Here is a 22,388-nt window from a genome sequence, read left to right on the forward strand (position 1 = left end):
CGTAAACACTGTCATCTGTCAAACCAGGGTTGAGTGTGGAATTCATCATACTGTGTAGTAAAAAAAAATCCATTAAATGTCCAGAGACTTAAAGTAGCTCTTTTTTCCTTGAAGTGAGCATGTCAAAAGTGCTTTGGAACTAAAATTGTTCTGTCGGAACTGAAACTCTTAACAAGATATATTTTAAATGAAGAGAACTTGTGTGTGCTAGCTGAGACGGGCATTCAGATCCTTGTCTTAAATCCTTCCCTCTCCAAACTTCAGCCCGGAAGGACATTCTGGACTGGTTTTTGCAGTGTGGTGTTGTTGCTCTCGGACATCCTACATTGATGAACTCTGTGTAGCTGTTAGGCCTTGGAGTTGGGGGCGGGGAATGAATAATCAATACCTGGCTTGTTGATTTTGCTTCTAAGTTCAGGAGTCTTCTGTATCTTCTACTGCTGCAGTCACCCTTTTGGCAGTTCCAGACACTCACTAGCTGCTCCATCCTGTGCTCAACAACTTCTGCTAACTGCTGCAAAAGAATATCTGACCTCTTTTCTCTGCAGGATTTCAGCTGATGCAAAAGTGGGGAGAATAAAACAGTCCCTGCACCCCCGGTAAAGCCTACCCACATGCTTTGAGTTGGGGCACAAGGCACCTATGTAGTAAACTGGAAACACAAATTAAAACAGCTATATGGTCTTTTTATTACACATTACACATATTAAACATGTAGATGGAGATCTATCTAGACTTTAACAAAGAAAACAGGAACATAAAATACAGGCAACTTTGGGTGCTTACCCAAGTTACTACTTTGTTTCTCTGCTGGTTGTCTTCCAAGTGAGTTTGTCATCCTAGTGGAAATCAAAAGTTGGGCAAGAACAAAAATCTTTCCGTAATCACTCTGGTGCATTACTTTCTGTGGTGGTCTCTGGTGAGTTCATGTAGGCTGTTACATCACACATGCGGAGTGTGCTTCTGTGATGTCAGTTTATGCTGCCTGAATATTGTAATATACTTATGATACACAGGGGGATCTATACTTGGAGAGGCTTTAATGACACAAGGGGAATGTCTAGGGGAGTGAAGAATTACTACCAGGTCTAGACCCCTGTCCTTGCAAAGATTCCAAGCTTTTTTGAAGAGGCAAGTCCCAAGAACTTTTCCTGGTCAGGAGCCACTTCATTGCCATGCCTTCCTTGCCCCTGCAGACCTTCAGTGTCCAGCTCCATCTAGCTGAAACTGAGATCTTTTCACTGCCTCAATGCCAAAACAACTTTACTCTGAGGAAGCTTAAGTCCCATTTAGAGTTGTTGGCTGGGATCCCTCTTCATTTCCAGCGCCTTCAGTACCTGGATGAAGGTGAGAACCTGTAACCTCTGGGATTCTTGGAGGTTATTTGTAGTGTTTTCTTGCCTGCTAGTTATGGCTGTGTTTAGGTCCTGGATGAAGGTTAGGGTTCTGCTTTCCTCTTCTTACTGTACTGCACTTGGAATTCAGCTCTTAATGCTTCACTTTGCTTCCTACTCCTTAAAGACTGGTCTCTTCAGGTTAGAGACTGCAAGTGCTGACCTCTAAATTCCTGCTTAGCCTTGTCAATGGCCAATGCCAGTACTTGGCTGGTTCACCTCAGCCTAGAACAGCTCTAGCAAGGTTCTAGCAAGTTAGAATTGTGTGGAGCAGTGTTTTTTCCTATTACATCAGTTGAATGTGTGGTGTTGGAATACTTGGCTTTGGAGGTAACAAGCAGAGATAGCCCTTGAAACTTGTTTAAACCTGCTATTTAAAATAACTCTCCCTATTACTTGCTTTCTCAGATCAAACAAACTTGGTGCTGCCTTTTTAGAATAAAGACACCATGTGTGTATGAATTCACTCAAGTATGTTTCTCCTGCAGTCTTGGTACTTCACATGTGAACTGCAGCTTTCTGTGGGTTACAACCATATTATCCCAAGTACACTATATTATAGCTTTTTCTAGGCTGGCAGCGTATCTGTGTTTTTGTAGCTTCAGCACAATGGGACCGGAGGTGTCCTTGATGCATTATGACAGTAAAATCAGAGAACACCAGCATGGCTAAAAGAATTCGGTCAATGTCTTAACTTTTTTTTTTTTTTTTTTTAAAGCTGGCTGTTGTCTTCTCTGAGGATATGTTGACTTGCTTTTCTTTTCAACTCCCTACAGCAGATCTGCCAGATGAGTCTATGTTTGAGGACAATGACATTGTCCCTGGTGGAAGGATTACAATGCGCATCTGGCGACAAGATCGCTGGGGGCATCTTGTGGCAGCTGCTGCAAAAGGAGATACTATGAAGGTTGATTCCATTACTTTTGTGAATGGGTGGGGTACTGTGTGTGGAAAAGCTAAAAGCCTATTGCTCAAGGTCTAAGTACTCTTGTAAAGCAAGACTTCATAGAGCAAACAGTGGGGAAGTCTTTAACGGAAGAGACTTGCCATAGAAATGAAGTAGGTTAGTTGTACTGACAACAGTTCACAATGAAAATGGTGATTTCAAGGGGGCTGGTAATCCAAAACCAAGGAGTCAATCCCTAATGCAGTCTGTTCAATTTAGAAATAAGATGACTTTTTGCTCTTACTAGTAAACAGCACATACGCTTGGAGTGCAAGTTCTTTTCACTGTTCTATAAGTTTTTGTAGCACTGATGTGAGTATACTTTCAGATTACTTTTCTTGTCCCTGCTTATCCTGATGTCCAAAAAATTTTGCGTTTTTTATTCAGCTGCCTGCCATTTTACTCTTCTGATGTGTTCTCAGCCAAAGATACTTAATCCCAGTGTTTTTCATATAGATAGGAGAAATAATACATAGTATGTAAACAAGGCCTTTTTGTTGGTTATCTTAAAACATCATAGAAGATTGAGATTATCTGTTCTTGGGTATTATGGTGAGGCTGAATGACTTGTCTGTTGTTATGAGAATCAGGGGCAGAAACCCTTTGTTTCACAGTCCATCCTCTTCTGGCCATACTGACTCCAGAGTAAGAATGGGACTCGATACGTGACAGTATCAAAATCAAGAGTCAGAAGACATTCCCTGTCTCATCCACTTTATCTGCAGCTGCCTTATGGACCTTCTTGAGTCTGTGATCCTGTCAAGTCTAATTAGTAAGAAAGCTTTGATTTTTATAGAACAAATAGTTTGTGGTGCTTTGATAGAGGGCATGCTGCTTGCTTGATTTAGGACTGAAATGTTGTCTCAGCAGAAACACAAGGTACTCTAGCTGATTTGTACTGGAAACCTTCAGGCCCAAACAGATGTGTTCATGAAATATCCTTTGGCACCTTTCATAAAGAACCATTATCTCCATTGCCCTGGCCGAATTCCAACCTGGCTAATCACATTCTGTTCCTCTGCGTTTCCCCAACCACTGCAAATGGATGCTGTGGGGTTCTTTGCTTCCTTTCCTTAACTGTTGTGTAGTGTTGCGCTTCATTGGCAAGCAGCTGTTCTGCCTCATGCCACAAATTGCTTGCGTTTTGCTGTTGGGCAAATTGTTAGTTTGGTTTTGTTTGGTTTTCCCATGTGTTTTGTGTTCCCTGTGTATTAAAGATTCTTCCTACTCAGCGTAGAGCAGGAAACAGAAGTATGTACCACAAAGACAAATGGTCTCCTTTGAAATGAAAGGTGTATTGGTATAAGAGCCCCCAAAAAAGCTTGTTGATACTGTTGATTTTCAAATGAATAAACCCCATCTTTTTAATAACTGCACAGCTGTTCTAATAATGTGCTTCCACTTACTAGATGAGAAAACCACGGTGCTTTGTGGAAGATGCAGCCCAACATGAAAGCAGTTTCTCAGGAAGAACAGCAGCGTGAGGCACCTGAAAATTGTTCCTAAGAGGCCTCTCAGCAACACTTTAGAACTGATGTGTTTGGGTTTATTACCAAAAAAAGCTCCTTCTGCAAAAGAATGTGATACAGGACTGTTCCTGAGGCAGCTTAGGTTTATGAGTTGCCTGCTGGAATTAAGGCCCGAAGTCTTGTCTACCTTCTAAGGAACCTGGGCTTATGTGGCCAATGCCCTCTGTCCTTTTTCCCGAAAGCTCAGGTCAGTTTCCAACAGATTTAAGAGAAGGATAAGGATTGCAAAGAGAAACAATTTCTAGAAGATTTTGTGGTGCTTAATAACTACATAGGAAAGGAAACCCCAAGTTAATGTTCCCTCCAAGGGATAGCTACAAATAAATATCATTAGATAAAGAATCAAGATGGGGCAGAATAAGAAACAAGCAGGTATTATTTAGCTGATCTTGGAGTGATTTATCCAGTGTGCAAGCATCCCATAAGTACAGATATGAGACTTTGTTGATACCTAAAAAGAATCAGTCTGCTCTTTTGAGACTAAAAGGTTTGTGTTTATTCTGCAGCTAGCCCATCTGGGAGTTACAGCGGACTTTGCGGGCACCATGCCATATGCAGAGTTACTGGGACCAGAGCAGAAAAAGGAATGGGTAGCTCAGCGAGCTTTTGTGGCACTGTTTGTTGCCAGCCACAGAGGTCATGTTGAAACTGCCAAGTTTCTCCTGAGACATGGTAATATTCTTAGATAGAACAATTCTTCTCTGGTTGTACCTGCACAGCATACCACCCTCCTGCTTACCCAGGCCATAGAATTTTACCCAAATGGCCTCACATATTTTGTATTTGAGGTGGAGCAGGTGTTCAGCACATCCAGTTCTGATGTAGACTTGGAGACAATAAAAACTTCTGTTCTTGCTAAGTCTAATGACTTTTGGTGTTAGAGAAATTAATGCTGGAAAACAGGATTCTGATTTTTTTTTTACTTGCCTCTTTCAGTCTCATTTATTTATTGCCACTTTCTTATTATGTAGAAATACTTCATTTTTATCAGTCCTGTGCAGTGCTTTATCAGCCACTGAAATGCAAGGAGAGTTGTAAGCACTAGTTCTATGCCTCTGACATTTGGGCTTTTTTGTTGCTTTGCAACTAAATAAGCCCTTTCCCCAGAAATCTGCATTTGCACAATGGACAGTCCTTTGGGTTGGCTGAGGTCACTTGATTGTCCTGAATGAAAGGACATTTGTTAATCACTTTATCATTGAAAGTGAGTGCTGAGGAGAAAAATCCCATGTTGTCTGACAGTGCTCCCTTCAATCCCGGTTCTTGAGCCTGGCCTCCTCAAAATCCGTCCCTGTTAAAGGACATTGTCCTCTCCCAGCAAGTGAGAGCTCCCAGTGCAAAAATAATGGCAATGCCTAGCTGCAGCAAAGCTAGCAATGTTCCCCTGAACGGAACAAAGCATATCCAGTTGTTGTGTGTGAGCTAAGGGTGGGAGCATTTGTTCACTAGGCAGGTTTGTTAATTCCACTGATTAGATGGGACTAAAACAAACTGCATCTGCCTTCAGAAAAAAATTGTGCATTGTGGCCCGCAGGTGGCATTACCTCCTTTCGTATGCCTTGTCACACTCCGACTGTGTGTGATTTTTTTTTTTTTTTTTCAGGTGCGGATTTGCATTCCAAAACCCCCCTAGGAAGGACTGCCCTTCACATCGCTGCTGTCCTGCTGTCGCAGGCCAGTGCGACTGCATCGAACTGCTCCTAAGCTATGGGGCAAGAGCTCTTGGCCCGGACAGCGAAGGACAAACGGCGGTGAGCCTTGCCCGCCTGTGGGGCCAGAAGCAGAGTGAACGCACCATAGTTCGCTTCCAGTGGAGGAAGAGATCCCCGGGCGCTGTGCCACCCTCTGGCGCTGTGAATCGGGCCTTGCAGCAGATGTCTGGTCCCATGTCCTAAAATACAGACGGACTAACTTGGTTCTGGCAAATTTCGAGGGACAGTCAGTAATTTTCCCAGAGACCCACACTTCAGATACAGGTCACTGGGTGGGATTTGTAGGTTTCAGTTATGAAATAAGCTCATGTGCTGGTGATGCTGCAGCTAAGATGACAACTAACTTGACAGCACAGCTCTCAAACAAACTTTTAATTTGTAGCTTAAGTATTTATAACGTTGTTTCCTAGCCAAACTGGCCGTTTAGTTAATATGGGTTGTAAGAGAGCTTGAGCCTGTCTGCAAGTTCTCTTTGGAATGCTAGCAAGGATAATTTCCTAATAGTTGGCAACAGACCAGGACGATACAGTTTAATGGGTATTTCAGGGGACTGGAAATCCCTAGATCTTTAATCCTGTTCTGGCCCTGGCTGGCTTTATTGCCTCTGGCAGATCAGTTAAGGGTTATTTTATAAGTAGGGCAGTTTGTCTGCCATGGGAGAGTGCAGGCAAAGTTGATGGCGTGTAAGTGGCTAATTATCATTGTCCAGTGCTTGCTTAGTGTCTCCCAACATTTTCAGCCTTGGAGCTTTGAAGTTTGGGGTTTCCTGAAGCCAGTGATGGAGTGAAGGGACTTGCTTGCCCATCTGCGTTCAAAGTTTCTTAGTATCCCAGATTCCTTAGATACTTTAAAAATAAAAATACTACTTACGGTCTCTCTATGATCAGTAGAAGGAAGCTGAGCTTCTCCTCTGTTTCCTGAGGTGTTACTAAGAACTCAGTGCTCAATGTTGAGGAGTTTCTATTGTTTTGCTTGAAGAGACATTTTTCCAAAGAACTTGGCACTTAACTTTCAATTAACCACCGGAAGAGGTGGTTCTCAGTGGGAGCTGAGCACTCCTGAGAACTTGGCCCACTGCCTTTTTGCTTGCAAAGCCCCATGCATAGGGAGACTCTACAAATAACTAACCTGAGTTGTTCATGTTTCCTTGTGTCAGAGCATTTTCTTTAACTGATACCAGGATTGCTACATAAATATCCAGGTAATTAGTGAATTTTGGTCTCAATACTTTTTGTGTTCCAGATCAGTGCCTGGGAGTAGCCATATCCAGAACGGGATAAAAATCATGCAGCATTGTCTTTTATGAATAGGTGAAATGAGAATCAGAAAGAGATTGTGGCTAATGGTGTGGACTAAGAATTGACTTGAATGCTCCCAGCTTTGCTCTGTGTGTGCTGAATGAATAGATGCAAGTTACATAGACCTAGTCCTGTAGGAAGGGCTGCAAAGCAGGACATCGTAGTACCCAAGCAAAGGTGCCCTATATTCCAGCAAAAAAACCCTGGGATCTGAATAATGTTCCCATGTATGTTTCTTGTCAGATGGTCCCAGATAGAAATATGGAGTGTTGCTCAGGGTGAGCACAGTAAGCATGATGTGGCAGGTATCCAGGCATGTGGCTGCCTAGTTCAGAGACAGATAGTTTAGGCTGTCCAGGGAATTGTTTCCCTGTGCTCACAATTCTCAGCTTCCTGGAAGTAAGTCCCTAAGCCTAGTTTCCATGTTAGTAAATTTAAAATACTAACCTGGAATACTTTAAAAATGCAGCTGCATCCCCTAAGCACTTGTCTGCCTCCTTCAGGGTGGAGGGTTGGATGGATACCTAGTCTGAAAGCAGGGCTTTGAGCTTGCCTTGGATCTTCCCTGCCACCAGACTATGTGCTGTTCATAGAACAGTGTGCGTGAACCAGGAATGGAGGCTGAGAAATAAAAAACACAGATTCAATCTCTAGAGCGATCTAACAAAAATATCCCTTCAGCTTTTTTTTGTAAACTGAAACAGCTTTGGGTGATTGTTTTACTTCTCTGTTGCTATTGCTTTCTTTTCCTTCAGTTTAAAAGGTCTCAACCTAAAGGGAAAATCCCTAGTTGTTCTTTTGAATAGCCTGAAGTTACACAACAGAAGTTGCAGGAGTGGGGCAATCACCCCAGTCGGTGGGAGCAGGGCCTCCAAAGTGGTCTGCAGGACATGTGTGCCCTCTCCTCCCTAGGTCTGTGTTGTGTTCACCATTCCTCTATGAAAAATTGCTGTTTGCGTTTGAGCCGTATCTTCTCAGTTGCATCCAGTTGTGAAGATAATCTACCCAGAGTTTCAAAAGTAGCAGCCCTGTATTCCTTCTGAATTGGTATTTGTACTTAAAGTTTCTCAAATCTAAGATAAATACCTCTTATCTTTCAATTCTTTATTTTAATCAAGTAATAAAGCAAGGTCCAGAACTTCAGGCTATGGGAAGTACCACTTCTGTACTGTGATTCCAGAGGACACACAGTAATGCTTATGCATGCCGACATCAGTCTGAACAAATGAGCGCAGAATTCCTTTGGTTTGAGGGCACGCCTTCATGGTGTAATCTAAACAAAGTTCACTCGAACAGGTTTTATGCTGATGATTAATTCTAGTGACTTATATAGTTGTTTAATAACTGCTTTGGAGAATGAGAAGATCACAAATTTTATCAAAGTGATCAATAGACAAGATAAAAAAAGATGGTGCTTCTGGCATTTTGCTGAGCAGTTGAATATTGCAAGCAGGATTATACGGAAAAATCCTTAGAAGTCCTTTATTCTTTCTTCTTATTGTCTGTCTAGACTGTCTAATCTGTACCAAGCTTCTAGAAACGGGGAGAGGATTTGTAGTTGCTTTTAGACATTATGCAGCATGCTGCGTAGCTCTGGGAAAGAACAGTGAATGTCATATGGAGAGATCTGGGTGACCTCAGGACAAGGATGCCAGGAATGGCAGGAAACAATGTACTGTGTGATTATGTAGTTAGGGACAAATATCAAGTATTTTTTGCTGGAAGCTGGAGACTCATCCATTGGAAAGAACAGAACAGAAGTCACCAATGTGTTGCAGCTGGGAAATGGATTGGTGTGCACCAATCTAAAATTGTATTGGGGCAAATTAGAAGAGAATTAATGTGTGGGTGAGACAAGCTCTGGAACAGCATGTGCTGTTTTGGTTAGGTGAGAAAGGTGAACTCAAGCTAGATGAGACACCTAAATTAACCAGGGGAAAGGAAAGAGTTCCTTTTCCTGAGAGAGCCAGGAGAGTATGGCACAGCTGATAGAAAGGACCATGCAAGGATAGTGTTGCTCTTTATCTAAGATGATAAATGCCAGGGAGATAAATAAGCGATTTACACTGAAGAAAACTGCTGGGATAATAAAACCAGAAATGAGAATATGTTTCGCAGGCCTTGTTAGAGAGGAGTGGGGCAAAGAGACCTAACTAAACGTGTGTGCTTTTAAGAATGCTGTTGTGTGATAGAATGGTCTGGAAAACTGTTTGGACTGGGTGGCAGCCATTGTTGAATGCTGATTTTGTTATTTAAGGTTTCTATTCCAAAGAATAAAAATTGGATGTAGACAAAGCAGATAATGTTGCCTGTCTTAAAGTAACCAGCTATGCTGTAGTATGCACCAGATAAAAACATCAGGGGAGACAGCAGACTGAGATGCACTGCTCAGACAGAAATGTGACTGTTGAAGAGACTGAGGCTCTGGATTCCTGAAATCTATGCTCAGCTCTGTCGCTGCTTCATATGTGATCTTGAGAACTTTATTTCTGTCTTGTATGGTATCAGGAATCCTTGCAAATGTTGTTTCTCTATTGCATTGGTGTGCAAAAGTCTGTTTCTAGAAGGGAAGCTGTAATAACTTTTTCAAAGAAAGGAAACAAACAGGCAAGCAAAAGATTTGTGCATTTTGCATTGCAACCATTACTTTATCTTCTCTATGCTACAGCACAGGCAAAAGATCAGTCTCCAGAAGACTTTAGCAAGGACTTGTTAATGAACTTTGGGTTCCTCAGAAAAGAAACAGGGAGATCATTATGGAGAAGAAAATGGACTAAAAATGCCTTGAGTCTAATTATGCCCAGGGCAGGACAAATGTCACAACTGTCTCCTAATATTAAGAAATCCAAAACAACTCTTTTGGAAGGACTGTGGTTCCCCTGGATGCAAAAGGCAGTAACTTAAATAAAGATGACAAGCACAGGAATAATTCATCACACTTTCTTATCGTTACCAGCTCACCCCCTTTCCTTGTCTGGGCAGACTCCCAGTATTGCTCACAGCCGTCACGCTGACTGCTGTTCCCCCAGAGCCTTGAGAAAGCTAAGGCTCAGCAAGCCTGAAACAGTGACTGCTGCTATTTAGGGATAGTCACTGTAGCCAGGTGAGCCTTGGGTCTCTCTCAACTGTCACCTTTCATACTTTCAAACATCAATGAAATGTTCCCCAAACATTTCCCATTCTCTAGAAATGTTTCTAATTTCACCTGAGTTACACCCCAAAGTTGCTTATGTTTACTTTGTCCCTCTGAGCTCCTCCCATATGGATGCTGCAGAAGAGAAAGGCTTGGTGCTGTTGCCAAAAGTGAGATACTATGAGGATGTGCCTAGTGGTGAATGGATGCATCTGTAAGGAAGTAGAAGTATAGTAGAGTCTGTGTTGCAGCATTAATTTTCAAGTGTCTTGCTGCTTCATATACCAAGGGCCCCAGCTGAATGAATGATGTGTCTCCTTGTATATAGTGTGGATCTCACCCACTGGACCAAGACCTGTGCTTTGCTTTAGGCAGCAGATGAGCCCCTCCCTCTGCTCCCAGTTCATAGTCCTGAAACTTATTTGGTATTAAAGTTTCTTTCAATGAAGACAGAGAGGTCATTTCTTTTAAAATGTGCTATTTATCAATGGAACTTCTATACCTGTGGGGTATCCAGACTCAGGCAACACCTGAGTAGAGTTTTCTGCTCATGTGTTTTATCAACACTCCTGGAAGCCTAACACCACTGTTGATCTTGTCTTACTTGTGAAATATAGCCTACAGCAGACCTTCCAATGGAAACTGAATATTGAAACTTGAGAGCAAAGACCTGTCATTACTTTGGCATTGCACAAATAACTTGTTAGCTCAGTGAATTTTTAAGTAGAAAAAAAGAGCAAGCTGCTTGTTGTACCTGTTCCATATTTATCAATAGACAACAGTAGCGCAGAACACTGTGGCAATCATTACATTCATTTTTTAAAGTGAATCAAATGAAGAGAAATTGTTAAATGTCAGAGTACAATATAGCTTATAAAACCCAGCAGACATCAGGAAACTTGTACTGATTGGGCTCTTAGATGTTGTTTTCCTCTTGCTTAGGAAAGAGAATTGTAGTCAGCTTGCAATCTTCCTGACATTGTTCATGAAGGAAGCAGACAAAAAGTACCAATGAAACAGAAGGGCTGCAATTTAGTTAATTTTATGCAAAACACAATCAGCATTCAAACTGGGAGTTACCAAGCAGAAATGTATTGATAGAGAAGCCAAAATATTCTCTGTGCATAAATGGTGAAATATTAAAACAAAATTTCAAAGAGACTCCTAGAACTTATGTAACTATAGGCCAGAGAAGATGCAAGGGTGAAGTTTGACACTATCAAAGTCAAGAGGAGTTCAGAGAGGCCGTGATTTAATGCCCGACACCCTAGGCCATGCCTCTATGGTATGAACCAGTGCAGCTCTGGTGTAACAGACCTTCTATCAGTGAGGAAAAATCGAAACAACTTTTTCAGAAGAGTGATTAGAAGAGAGGGGGATTGCTTATAAAAGATAGTTGCAAAGGATCTGTGCTAGGGAGAGGATGGACAGGGAAGAGCAATAAGGAGGTAGTAAAGGACAGAGAGAAATGGAAAGAACTGCAGATCAGCTGGGGAATGTAATTATGAAGGTGACAGCTATGCAGGGATCTGCTTTCTAGTCCTGGAGACCCCCAAATGATGATGGTGGACATTGATGTCCCATTTTGCATTTTACTTAGCATGACAGACTCCTGTTAGCATTGTAGTTAACCAAGCAGACGCAAAATATTTTTGTACAGAACAACGTGCACTCTTCTTCCCCAAACTTCATGCATGCCACTGAAATTTTCTGATTAATCTTTGTGCCTCAAATCCCTGGAGGCTCCAGTCCAGTGTGCATAGTCTACCTCTGTCAACAGGATAATCTCTGTCTATAGTAGGACCTGTGTATGCATGCTTTCTCTGCCTTCATTTTTTGAATTTGCAGTGCTCCTTGTGTTGTAACCACTAAGTGTGTTCAAAGACAACCATAAGTTGGTCACGAACCGTGTCTGAGGATTATGCTGACCATTAACATTTAAAAAGGATAGCGGTTTGCAGAGGGAAGCCAAAAGCTATTCACTTTCTACTATGTTTCCAGCATCCCGTTTAGGTTGGTTTAATGCCTAACCTAGGCTGCAATTGAGGTTAGTGCTTTGGTTTTCCTTCAAGTTCCAGTTCTCCATACACTGTTCTGTTTGCAACGTTTGTTTGACGTGACTGTCTGGTATGGTTTGATGGTGTTTTGCTAGAATTCCTGTGTGTACAGAAGCTAATAAAGGAACTGTCAACTCAGAAAGCCCATCTTAAAATATGGTCCTACTGGCTTGGGAAAAGAAATGCAGAAATCCCTTGCCTAAGCCTCTTCCGTGGAATTTGTGACGCTATTTCAATTCCTTTGGTTTCCAGTAACCAAACAACCATTGGGGTCAAGCGAAAGTCAAGGTATAAAAATTCATTGCTATTAGCCTCCTTACCTATAAGCTGGCCATACGTTAGAGGAATGATCTGGACTAGAGTAGTTGTCTTATATCTCTTGATGAGTGTTTGTCTGCATAATTCAAATGTGTGCATGTGTTTGAATTCCAGCTTGTATTGATTGAATTGGTCTCTGATAATAAACAATATAAATAAATCAGATGGGAGTTAAAGCATTGATGTGCTGTATGGGGGGGGGGGGAATTAAATTCAGTGCAGTGACCTTGAGCAGAATGTAATTTCAAAAGTGCCTTAAACATGCTGATGACATAAAATAAGGCTGAGGAAGTTGGAGGGGCAGGAGGGTAGTGGACAGAGGAACAAAACAAACTCATTCAAAATGATTTGGATTTATCAGGATTACAGGCAGATAAGTGGCTTATGCAGTTTATTGTAGGGAAGCGTGAGGTAATGAGGCCAGGGACCAAAGGCAATCAGACTCCAGTCGGAGTGAGAGTAGTGTGGAATACAGATCAGAGCATGGCAGAAAGGGCATATGCAGCACTGGGGGAAGTCGCATCTAAGGTCAATAGCTGTCTTGATGCCTTTCTTGTTACAGAGCTCAGCTCTACAGCTGTGCTTGCCATGTGGCTGAGAAATGGCTGGTCCTGCTAAAGATGTTCCTGTTCAGCTTTGTCAATCCATGAACTGGCTTGTAAATGAGGGCTGGGTTTAAAATTATCTTTCTCTTTGAAGATCTCCAAATATGGTTGTACCTCTTTCTGGGAGCAAACCAAGTCAGGCAAAAAGGAGGATGGAGGGAATATAGCCATGCCAACATGAATTAGAGGGACAGAGTCAGGCCTTATCTATTGGTGTAAAAACATGCAGGAATTGCTTCATGCTGGTTTGAGCAAGCAAAAACCCTTCAGAAGCTGTAAGAAGTGTGCCTGTTAGTTGCAGATGAACAGAGGAGAACCCAGCTTTTGATGTCAGAGGAAACATGATCTGTAACTGAGCTGCCTAATAGTCCATTACATTGACTTTATAGACTAGAAAAATAAAAAAATGTGTTGTTTTGGACTAATGAGCACCCTACTAGATCACAGTAAAGCAAAGAGGAATTGGTGAATCTTTCCAGTTGGCTAATCTGGAGGTAGATTCCATGGTTTTTAAAGTACTTGTTTTCTTCTGGTTTTCTTTCCTTCTTTTTAGTTCTAACGTCTATTTTCATTTTTAAAATGTTTCATTTGTCCCCTAAATAGTAAGTTTTAAATTTTTCTCAGTTGTGGCCAAGTAGCTTTTGAAACCCAATCAAAGGCAGAAACAGTAAAAGGAGAGCTTTCTGCATTGAAGTCTGTTGATGTCCTTGCAGCTTGCTTCATTCTGTTAGATAACATATTAACCACCCCTGTTTAAAAGTGCTTTCTCAAACTTGACCCATATCTCTAAACATCATTTTTACACTTACTTTTCATAGAACAAATTACATATTTGAAAATATAATCTTCCTGTCTTACCTTTTACTGCCTCAATTTCATTTATGTCCAGACAGATTCCCAATAGTTGATAATTTCCAGTATCTTAATATCTAGGGTATATCAATAACACACAGACTTCTCTTTTTCTTTGAGTCCTTCCTGCCTGGTGCTGCATTAGATGGAAATCCATTTTTGTCTAGAAGCCATAGCTACATGTGTTATGTTTGCAGTAGTTGAGTAAGGCAGTGAGGAGCTACAGGGAGAATTGAACTGGGAAGGACAGAGGCTAAGGCAAGCCACAAATGATAACTTGATCTCATACCCTAATCCTTATGTCATATCAGAATTGAGTCATGAATGGGGAGTGATGAAAGAATCCTTGGGGAAATAAGAGATGCACTTGGAATATTTCCTTTTCTGAGTCTCTTCAGGCTTTTGTAGCCTCTGGTTAACATGCTGCCCAGTCTAGTGTCCCTGCCTGGGATACTGGAAGCATGCTGGAAGTGCTTTGAGATGTGCTGTACCCCCACCCAGAGACGTACATCTTCCTTTGATTGCTTATGCTGTTGTAATAATAACAATGAAAGAAAGATGACCTCCATGTACTTGTACTCCATGTTTCTGTTATCCATTGGTTCTCCATGGCAAATGGTCACTGTTAGTTAGAATCTGCATCCTTGGAGTTCTGTTGTCAGTTTGGGCTGTTGTCACACACTTTGCTAATACCCTCTAGTAATTTTATTTCTTATTCACATGCACACTTAATGTCCTTAGTCATTAGACTGAAAAATGTTATCCTTGTCATAGTTAGTGACTGGAAGCAGAAAAGTCCATTTAATTCTCAGGGGAATGAATTCTAATTTTCTGCTTGTCAGAAAGTGACATTTTACATATTTTTCTCTTTTTTTCCACCAGTTTAGTGCTAAATTTAAATATGTGTGTCATAGGAATAGACCTTTTGTCTGTGCTAAACACCCCAAAAGCCTTGGCGGGTATCCAATGTATGAGACTCTTGACCAATAGCCGCTGGTAGAGCTCATTTCATGCACTGAAGAGAATAGGAGGTGAGAATGAAAAGTTGGAAATAAGAGGTCATTGCAGAGGGCACATTAGCATTGCATGTCAGAATGCATATTTTTACCCCTAGAAAATACAGATGAAAAGCAGCTCATCTGGAATAAAATATCCAATGAAGAAACAAATTATGTTAATCAAGCAAGCTAGTACTAATATTTGTCATTTAGATGTGACACCTTCTATTTAATGTCACAAACTACTGGGAGCCTTTGAAAAACATACTGGTTGGAAGGCAAGTTGGCTGCAGATACTGAGTTCACCGTTTTATGAAAGGGAATAACTTGTGTCTTAAAAAATAGATGGCACTTATGGCAAAGAGAAATAATCCTCCTACAGATTACAGCTGTTCACTGCATTGTTGTGCTGGTGGTCTTATCTCATCAGTGGATATTTTATAAGGGTTTGTTTTTTTTTTTTTTAATACATTTCCATAAGGCTGTTCTGAGGAGGACATTGTGTGCTGGGAGCTGGATGTATTTTGAGAAAGACGCACCACTACAAAGAACTCTGAGTCTAAATTGTAAAGATGGATGAAGTAAAAATGAGGGATGGTTATTTTGCTTTTTACAGATGGGAACTGAAGCAGGGGAGAGCAACTGTTGTGGCCAAAGTCACCCTGGGAGTCCGTGGAATTGCATCCTGATCTTTGAAGTTCAGTTCCAGTATCTTTACCATATATTGTCTTTCTGTTCCCTCGCTGCTGAATGTAGATTTAATATGCACATGTGTAATGAGCCAAACATGTTCTGCATATGTTTAGCCAAATTCTGACCTTAGGGACATGAGGCACGCTCTCCCTGATCTAGTTAGGACTGCTTTCATGGCTGGGCTCAACCCAAGGAGTGCAAAACAGTGCTGGCCTTTAGTTTATGAAACTAAAGCTCCTCCTGGGCTTGAAGTTCAATTCATCTGTCTGTTTGGTGTTTTAACATACTGAGGCTTCTCTGAGTTCTGGAGAAGACATGGCAGGCCAGTGGATAATAAACTGCATGGCTGATTGTCTGACCTCTTGTATTGTCTGCGCACCAGATGCTGATTAATGATTAGCGTGTAACAAATTAATAAATCAATACCACAAACAAATAAACCATCCATTACAGTGGCCTGTCAAGTCTCTCCTCTAGGAGAGGAGAAAGAGACCTGCAGGCATTATTCACTGTACGTAAATGCCTCTGGACTATGTGGTATCCTGACACCTTGCAGATATGACGTACAGATGAGATTAATTATATTCCATAGGTAATTTGATATGTGCTGAAAAAAAAATTTGAAGTTTTTTGCTTAGTTTTGTTCTATGCAGATGTTCTTGAAGGGAAGGGTCAGTGGTCAGCACAGTAAATGTGGGCTCAGGAGGAACAAGTTTAATACGCTGTCTTCCTCTACAGCCCTGGCATCTTGCCTTGAAGGGGTTATCCACACTGACTAATTTCAGACAACTACCTTTGAAGTCTAAAGATAAGACTTTATTGCCCAAGCTCCCTCTGTAGCTTTGTGGAGAAAGCAAGGATCCTGTAGTGCATCATTTAAAGGTCTGAATTTGGACTCCAGTCCTGAATAGTGATCAGAGAAGTTTAAAATTAATCCATGTAAAATATCAAACATCACTGATGCTGGCTCAGAGAAACTAAGGTCAAGCAACAAGTTGAGTTACTGTGTTGTTATCAACAAGCTGTTCGAAGCGCAAAAACTTTTGTGCATCTGGCCTTATTTTTCAGAATTTAAAGGTGTTACGATACATCATGGCATACAGCTAATTAATGCCTCTGTAACAATCAAAGATTCAGACAGAATTCAGAGGTGGTTTCTGAATCTGTTCAAACACCTCCAAATCCAGAATAGGACAGGGGAGTAAATTCCTGATTGGCCTGACTGGTTCTTCCATTCTAATTACATAGGAAGTGTGTGTGTGTGTACTTCTGTGCAGTTCTTTGGGCATGATTTGCATATTCTAATAAATAACAAGTATATATGTACATAATTAGAAGGGACAATAAAGAAAAGCAGTTGATGAAATTGAATTATGCATAATAAAGCTGTAATTTTACAGAGAAGTCTGTAGTCATCAGGAGAGAAAGCGAAGCTTGCTTGTTTTATTAGTGTTGTGAGAGACCTGAGCTGGAACTACAGTCTTATAAGCTTTAATATTTTATGATGTCTCATTGTATTACAAAGAACTTGTTTTCTGACTCTCTATTTCACCCGTTTACGGGCCTTTCCTAAAGCAGCATATCCTGCCCTGCACTCTAATCTTACTGGCTTCCTATCCTTTTTATGCTATTCTGGCTCTGCAGGCCCTGGGTCAACTGTTGTCTAGGCTTAATTTAAGAAGCATTTGTGATTAAATATGGCTGTAAATCTATTCTCTGCAGTTTGGACAGATAATGAGCCTGCCTCACATGGCAACCTGACTAGAGGGTCTGGGAGTCAGAACCGTTTCTTAGAAGCACAGACCTGGGGAGGTTCACGATCCAGTCCAGCACTGCCAGATAGTACGTCTGACGTATTTTATGTCAGGTATCCAAAACCCACCAGGTTTAGGTGAGACCAGATGAACAAAACAACCTTTTGGAACCTGAGATATAGGACAAACTCTGCAAACTGGCTGTCAGCTGGCCTTATGGGGACCATTCAGTAGGCATAGACTTACAAGGCAACAGTGTGTATCTACTTTTTCACATTAAAAAATGTGAAAATCATCAGTACAGAGCCCTTCTTCAAAACAGAAAGAGGTTTGGCTCGGTAGGTTTGAAGACCCTTTCTCATATTTGGATGCTTTTATCACACTGATGACTACTATCTGCATGTGCATTATTCAGCTCCAAAACAACTATAGCAACACTGCCAAATATACACATGAAATGAATATAAAATACATTCCAAACAATTGTAGTATTTATGTAATTTGGTGTCTTCTGTGTTCCACAAAACCTCAACAGATTGTTAACTCCCGCAGAACCAGTAAGCTGATAGGTGCACACAGCAGTACAGAGTCTGGCTCCCCAGCAGAAAACAGTATGAGCAGAACGAGCCTGGTAATGCCTGTCACTATTGACAGTTAATGACTGATTAGCAATGACTCCAACAGTGCAAATTAAAGGAGAATTAAAAGCAGATTTAGGCAATGCTTTCTCCTTCTTGAGTCCTTTAAGTGTAAAATAACTGCACAAATGCATGAGGGACATTTTAATAGTGGTTTGCTGAATATTGTGATAAATGATTTAGTCCCAAACAGGATTTTAATTAAAGTTTACAATTTATTCATTTAATAAAGGCAAGCAAACAGCGCTGGGCACGGCAAGAGCCTCTGCTCTACCAAGACGTGCCCTGTAAAAAACAACACAGCTTCTTTTATAGTCTAGCATTAGTTACATATAATAGGCGTCTTCTCCCTAAAAAACTTTCCACCTCCTGGCTGCGCAGGTGCAGTAGTTCTTTTTGTATCTTTTCGAACTCTCCCCAGCAACCGAGGGGCCCTCCAGGCTATGCATTTCCGACTAGGCTCCCCACTGCCCAGACACAACAGCAGACATCTTGTGTAACAGCCGACACCCTGCACAACACCAGCTGTGGCTACCAAAACCCAAACAAGTTCAACAGCAAGACATAACAGACACTTCTCTTTTAACAAATGCATATAACAAATTGTTTATACACAGTTATCTCAATACACCCCATGCTCACACATACCAAGGGTCACCCCATTCACAACATTGTTCAACACCATGACAAGTGCCTCAGTTCTCCCTTGAGATCTCTTGCTTAACACTGTGTAGTTAATCAACTCAAAACCAGTTTTGAGCTAGCAGAAAAAGAACTATATACATGCTATCTGTTTCCCCTTGGTCTGCGGTTATACAAAGACCAACAAAGTGGTTAAAGATTATAAATTCAGCGAGGGTCACATTTTACTATGCGACTCTAGCATTGTTTTATATTAACACGAATCAGGTGAACACATTTCACAATATGAAGATGATTGTTCCCTCTCAAGTTAAATAGCATTGACCCAAGGTGAAGGAGTTAGTCTCAAACTGTCCATTGCTTTTGGCTATTCCATTAAAATGCTTATTTTCTCAGCACTCCTACCGTAAATAGAAGGACAAAGAAACATGGTGAAACACCCGTTTTGGTCAGAACTATGGTGAGAGCTGGTGAAACTTTTCTCATTTGCATGTAAGTAACTCAAATTATTAAGGACATAGCTTCTAGGAGAACAAAAGCATCAGCAGTGCTCCTTGAGAGCCAAGTTATTGTCTAGCTTGCACTGCAATGTTCTTCCTTTACCCTGGCACTGTGTCCTGGTCAGAGCTGGCTCAAGACGCCCCCGAAGTGTAGGCTAAAGTGGATTTTCCTACCTTAAAGATTCAGGGCCCATTTCCTGGTGCTCTGCGCTGCCGTAAAAGAGCAGGAGGTGTCAGAGTTCTCCCTCCTCCCAGTCCCTGACCCAGCAGCACCACTGCTCATACACCCTCATTTTTCCTGTGACAGAAGCAGCACAGCCAGCCTGACTTCTCAGGACTTGCACTTAAGCAAGAAGGGCTGTTTTGTTGCCCTTAAGGATGCGTTGCCCCAGAGAACTCCCAACTTTGCCTGTGACTACAGCCAAGAAGGAAATGAGGTGGGGGACAACATTTTTCTGCTCAAGTGAACCAATAAACAGTGTCCCTCTACACTTTCTCTCCAGCCTGTCAGCTGTATCTTGGCTTCTACTAAGAGACTGTAAATATGTAGGTTTTGTTCATTAAGCAAGTATAATGCTAAGACGGAAGCTGTAATGCACATGATGGGGAGCACAAGAAATTACTACAGCTTTCATTTAAACAAAGGACATGACTGCACTCTGGCAGCAAGACCATAATGGCTGCTTGATTTTTCCAGACGGGGACTGTAGCTCACTGGGTTTTTTTGGGCTCTTGCTTTGTTTTTGTTTTTGCTCCAGCTTTTAAGGATGAGAATGTTGTGTCTGACGCATGTCAGCAAGCGAAGGAGATTCACTAGCATAGCTGGGTTCATCTTGCTCCCCGGTGAGGAATAAAAGCATTAACCGTCTCTCACTTCAGGAGGAGAAGGGGGGGCTGTTTTCAGCCTGCAAGAAGTGAGAAGGCATTGTCAGGTTTAGGTCAGGCTGGAGCGCAGGGCTGTGTGGCGCACTCAGCAGGACAGATTAGATGGGTGTCACATGGCAGCCTGGAGGCATCATTCGGAAAAAGCAAGAGACACAAGTGTGTGTGTGCAGGGTGTGTGGGGGGGTAAAGGCTGCCATGTCTTGTTTTGGTGCAAGGCTGTTCTCTACAGCAATGATCTTTCTGGAATGCAGACTCAGAAAAATGGATCGAATAAAGAGCCTTTATCAAGGAAGCAGAGAGAGAAAATGGCCACTTCTATACTCCCTATATTAGAACTCTAAATAATGCTGTTACTGGAGCTGTTAAAGACGTTGTTTAACAGGAGTCCTGCATTTAATCCCAATCTGGTACCTGCAAGGCCTGATCCTGCAGTCAATTGCACCCAGTGAAGCTGGTGTCAGCGGAGCCACCTGACTGAAAAGGACAGGGGGCAAGAATGAAGATTCTTTCTGTTCTATTTCTTCATGGTTGCATCTGGTTTTGTGCTTTGAAGTTCTCAGGTTTATTTCAATCTTTAGTGAATGTTCAGTTTATTTCATTTCTTTAGTGAAGCAGATAAAGCATGGAGGTGGAAAATATGAGGGAAAGGGCCAAATTCAAAGTTGAGTCAAACTTGGGCAACATATGCAACCTGCGACCACTAGGTGTAACTTACATTAATAAAAACACATTGTACTGACTAATCACTTCAAAATTTCAGCCAGATTTCAACATAGCTATGTAACTGCAGTGTGCACCTCACCTAAAACAGGATGCATAAAGTTATCGCATGATAAAGAAACGCTAGAGTTTGGAATAGAGTCCTAGTGAGCTGCCTCACAGTAAAAATGGTAAAACTGCATCTCCATTATTACAATTCATTTCCTGGACTCCAGGTTTACTGATGTAATCCCTTCTCTCCATTCCAAAACAATTAAATGAATAAATGCAAACTAAAACAGTAGCTTGCCCCATTACTGCAGTAAGTGTGCAATGGACATTGAATGGCAATAGATTTAAGGTCCTTTGACTTAGAGTGAATTCAGAGCAAGCCTTAGCAACTTCGGTTGAGTAAACTTAGTTTTTGCCTGTGTCTGATCTGAAGTTTGGATAGGCATCCAAGTATTCAAAGGTTTGGGTGCCATAGGGCTTTAGGTATGCTTCAATATGGTTTGTAGTACAACACTGAAAATGCCTGAGGAATACAGAAGGAACCCTGGGATGCTGCTGTCTTCTGGGTCTTATAGAGAGATAGGAAAATAGGACAGGAAGGAATTTCGAACGATCTTCCATTTCAGCCCTTTGCCTGTGACAGCATCAGCTTACACCTGTACCATGTAATAGCTTTATGTTGATTATTTTTAAAAGTAAACCTAGTATTTGAAATGTATTTATTTATTATGGATCATTTAAAATTGTGGTGAAATGAAGCAAAAACTTGGTCAAAGTTTTCTTAGTTTGTTACCAGGATATTAAGAACTTAATGTTTACTGAAATAAAAAAAGAAATGCACCACTCTTGCATGAAACATGGTTACCTTTTTCTTAGCTATCATTAAAATCCTGAGCTTTTTGTTACTGACACAAGTCAGGAGTAATAAACTTAAATGATATAAAAGATATGACAGGTAATTATCCTCAGAGATACTCTCTAAAAAAGATACTTTAATGTATTGTACTATAATGTACCTAGCACATCTCTTCCATAAATGTAACCTCTATTACGCATTTTCAGAGAGTAGGAAGTGTGCTTATTCTAAGCTTAGATTTTTCATATGCTCTCGTCTCTTAAAAAAGAAAACAAAAGCACCAAGAAGTAACAACCCGCCTTTGATCTATAATTTCCTGTGCTGTTGCTAAAATCATAGTGAATTTTTTGTACTTTTAGAAGGTTTACTAAGGCTGTGTAATGTTACTTTTGAGATCAATGTACTGATTTAAGAATAACTAAAACATTAAAGGATGGAAAAATCTTACACTGGGGATCAGACATAATGATGTTCTGAAGAATACGTTGCCTCGTGTCCAGCTAGAACTTTGCATGGTATAGTAAATACAGCTGCATTTGCTTAAATGATAAGGAGTTAAATTAACCTGCTACGTTTACTTTTATACTTATCAGATGGTCTGACCCCATCTCATCCTCCTTCTCTAAACATCTGGTGAACTGCCTCCTGAAATGCTGGGATGCTGTACATAACCTACAGTGTTGCAGGGTGTCCATCTGAAGTCACGGCAGTTCGTGGATGGTGCAGAGAGGGAAATGCAGATGCTTCAGAACACTTTTCATGAACACAACCTCCAGTTTCTCTGCAAGCCTTGTGCTAGATGTCCAGTGGCTTACCACCATCCTGGGATGGTTTTGGACATTTCATACTCTGTCAGAGCCTGTAAAA

At 41.3% G+C, this 22,388-nt stretch overlaps 1 protein-coding gene across 1 annotated transcript; it reads left to right on the forward strand.

Annotated features, from left to right (window-relative positions):
• Positions 1-187: 187 nt before the first annotated feature.
• ANKRD60 (ankyrin repeat domain 60) lies at positions 188-6,794 on the forward strand. Its single transcript, XM_052786717.1, is given in 5 exon segments — positions 188-1,347; positions 2,171-2,301; positions 4,376-4,541; positions 5,473-5,534; positions 5,537-6,794. Coding segments are annotated over 5 exon segments (759 nt in total). The 5' UTR covers positions 188-1,175; the 3' UTR covers positions 5,765-6,794.
• The last annotated feature ends 15,594 nt before the right edge of the window (positions 6,795-22,388 follow it).

The sequence above is a fragment of the Harpia harpyja genome, chromosome 1 (assembly GCF_026419915.1).
Source record: "Harpia harpyja isolate bHarHar1 chromosome 1, bHarHar1 primary haplotype, whole genome shotgun sequence".
Lineage (NCBI taxonomy): Eukaryota > Metazoa > Chordata > Aves > Accipitriformes > Accipitridae > Harpia > Harpia harpyja.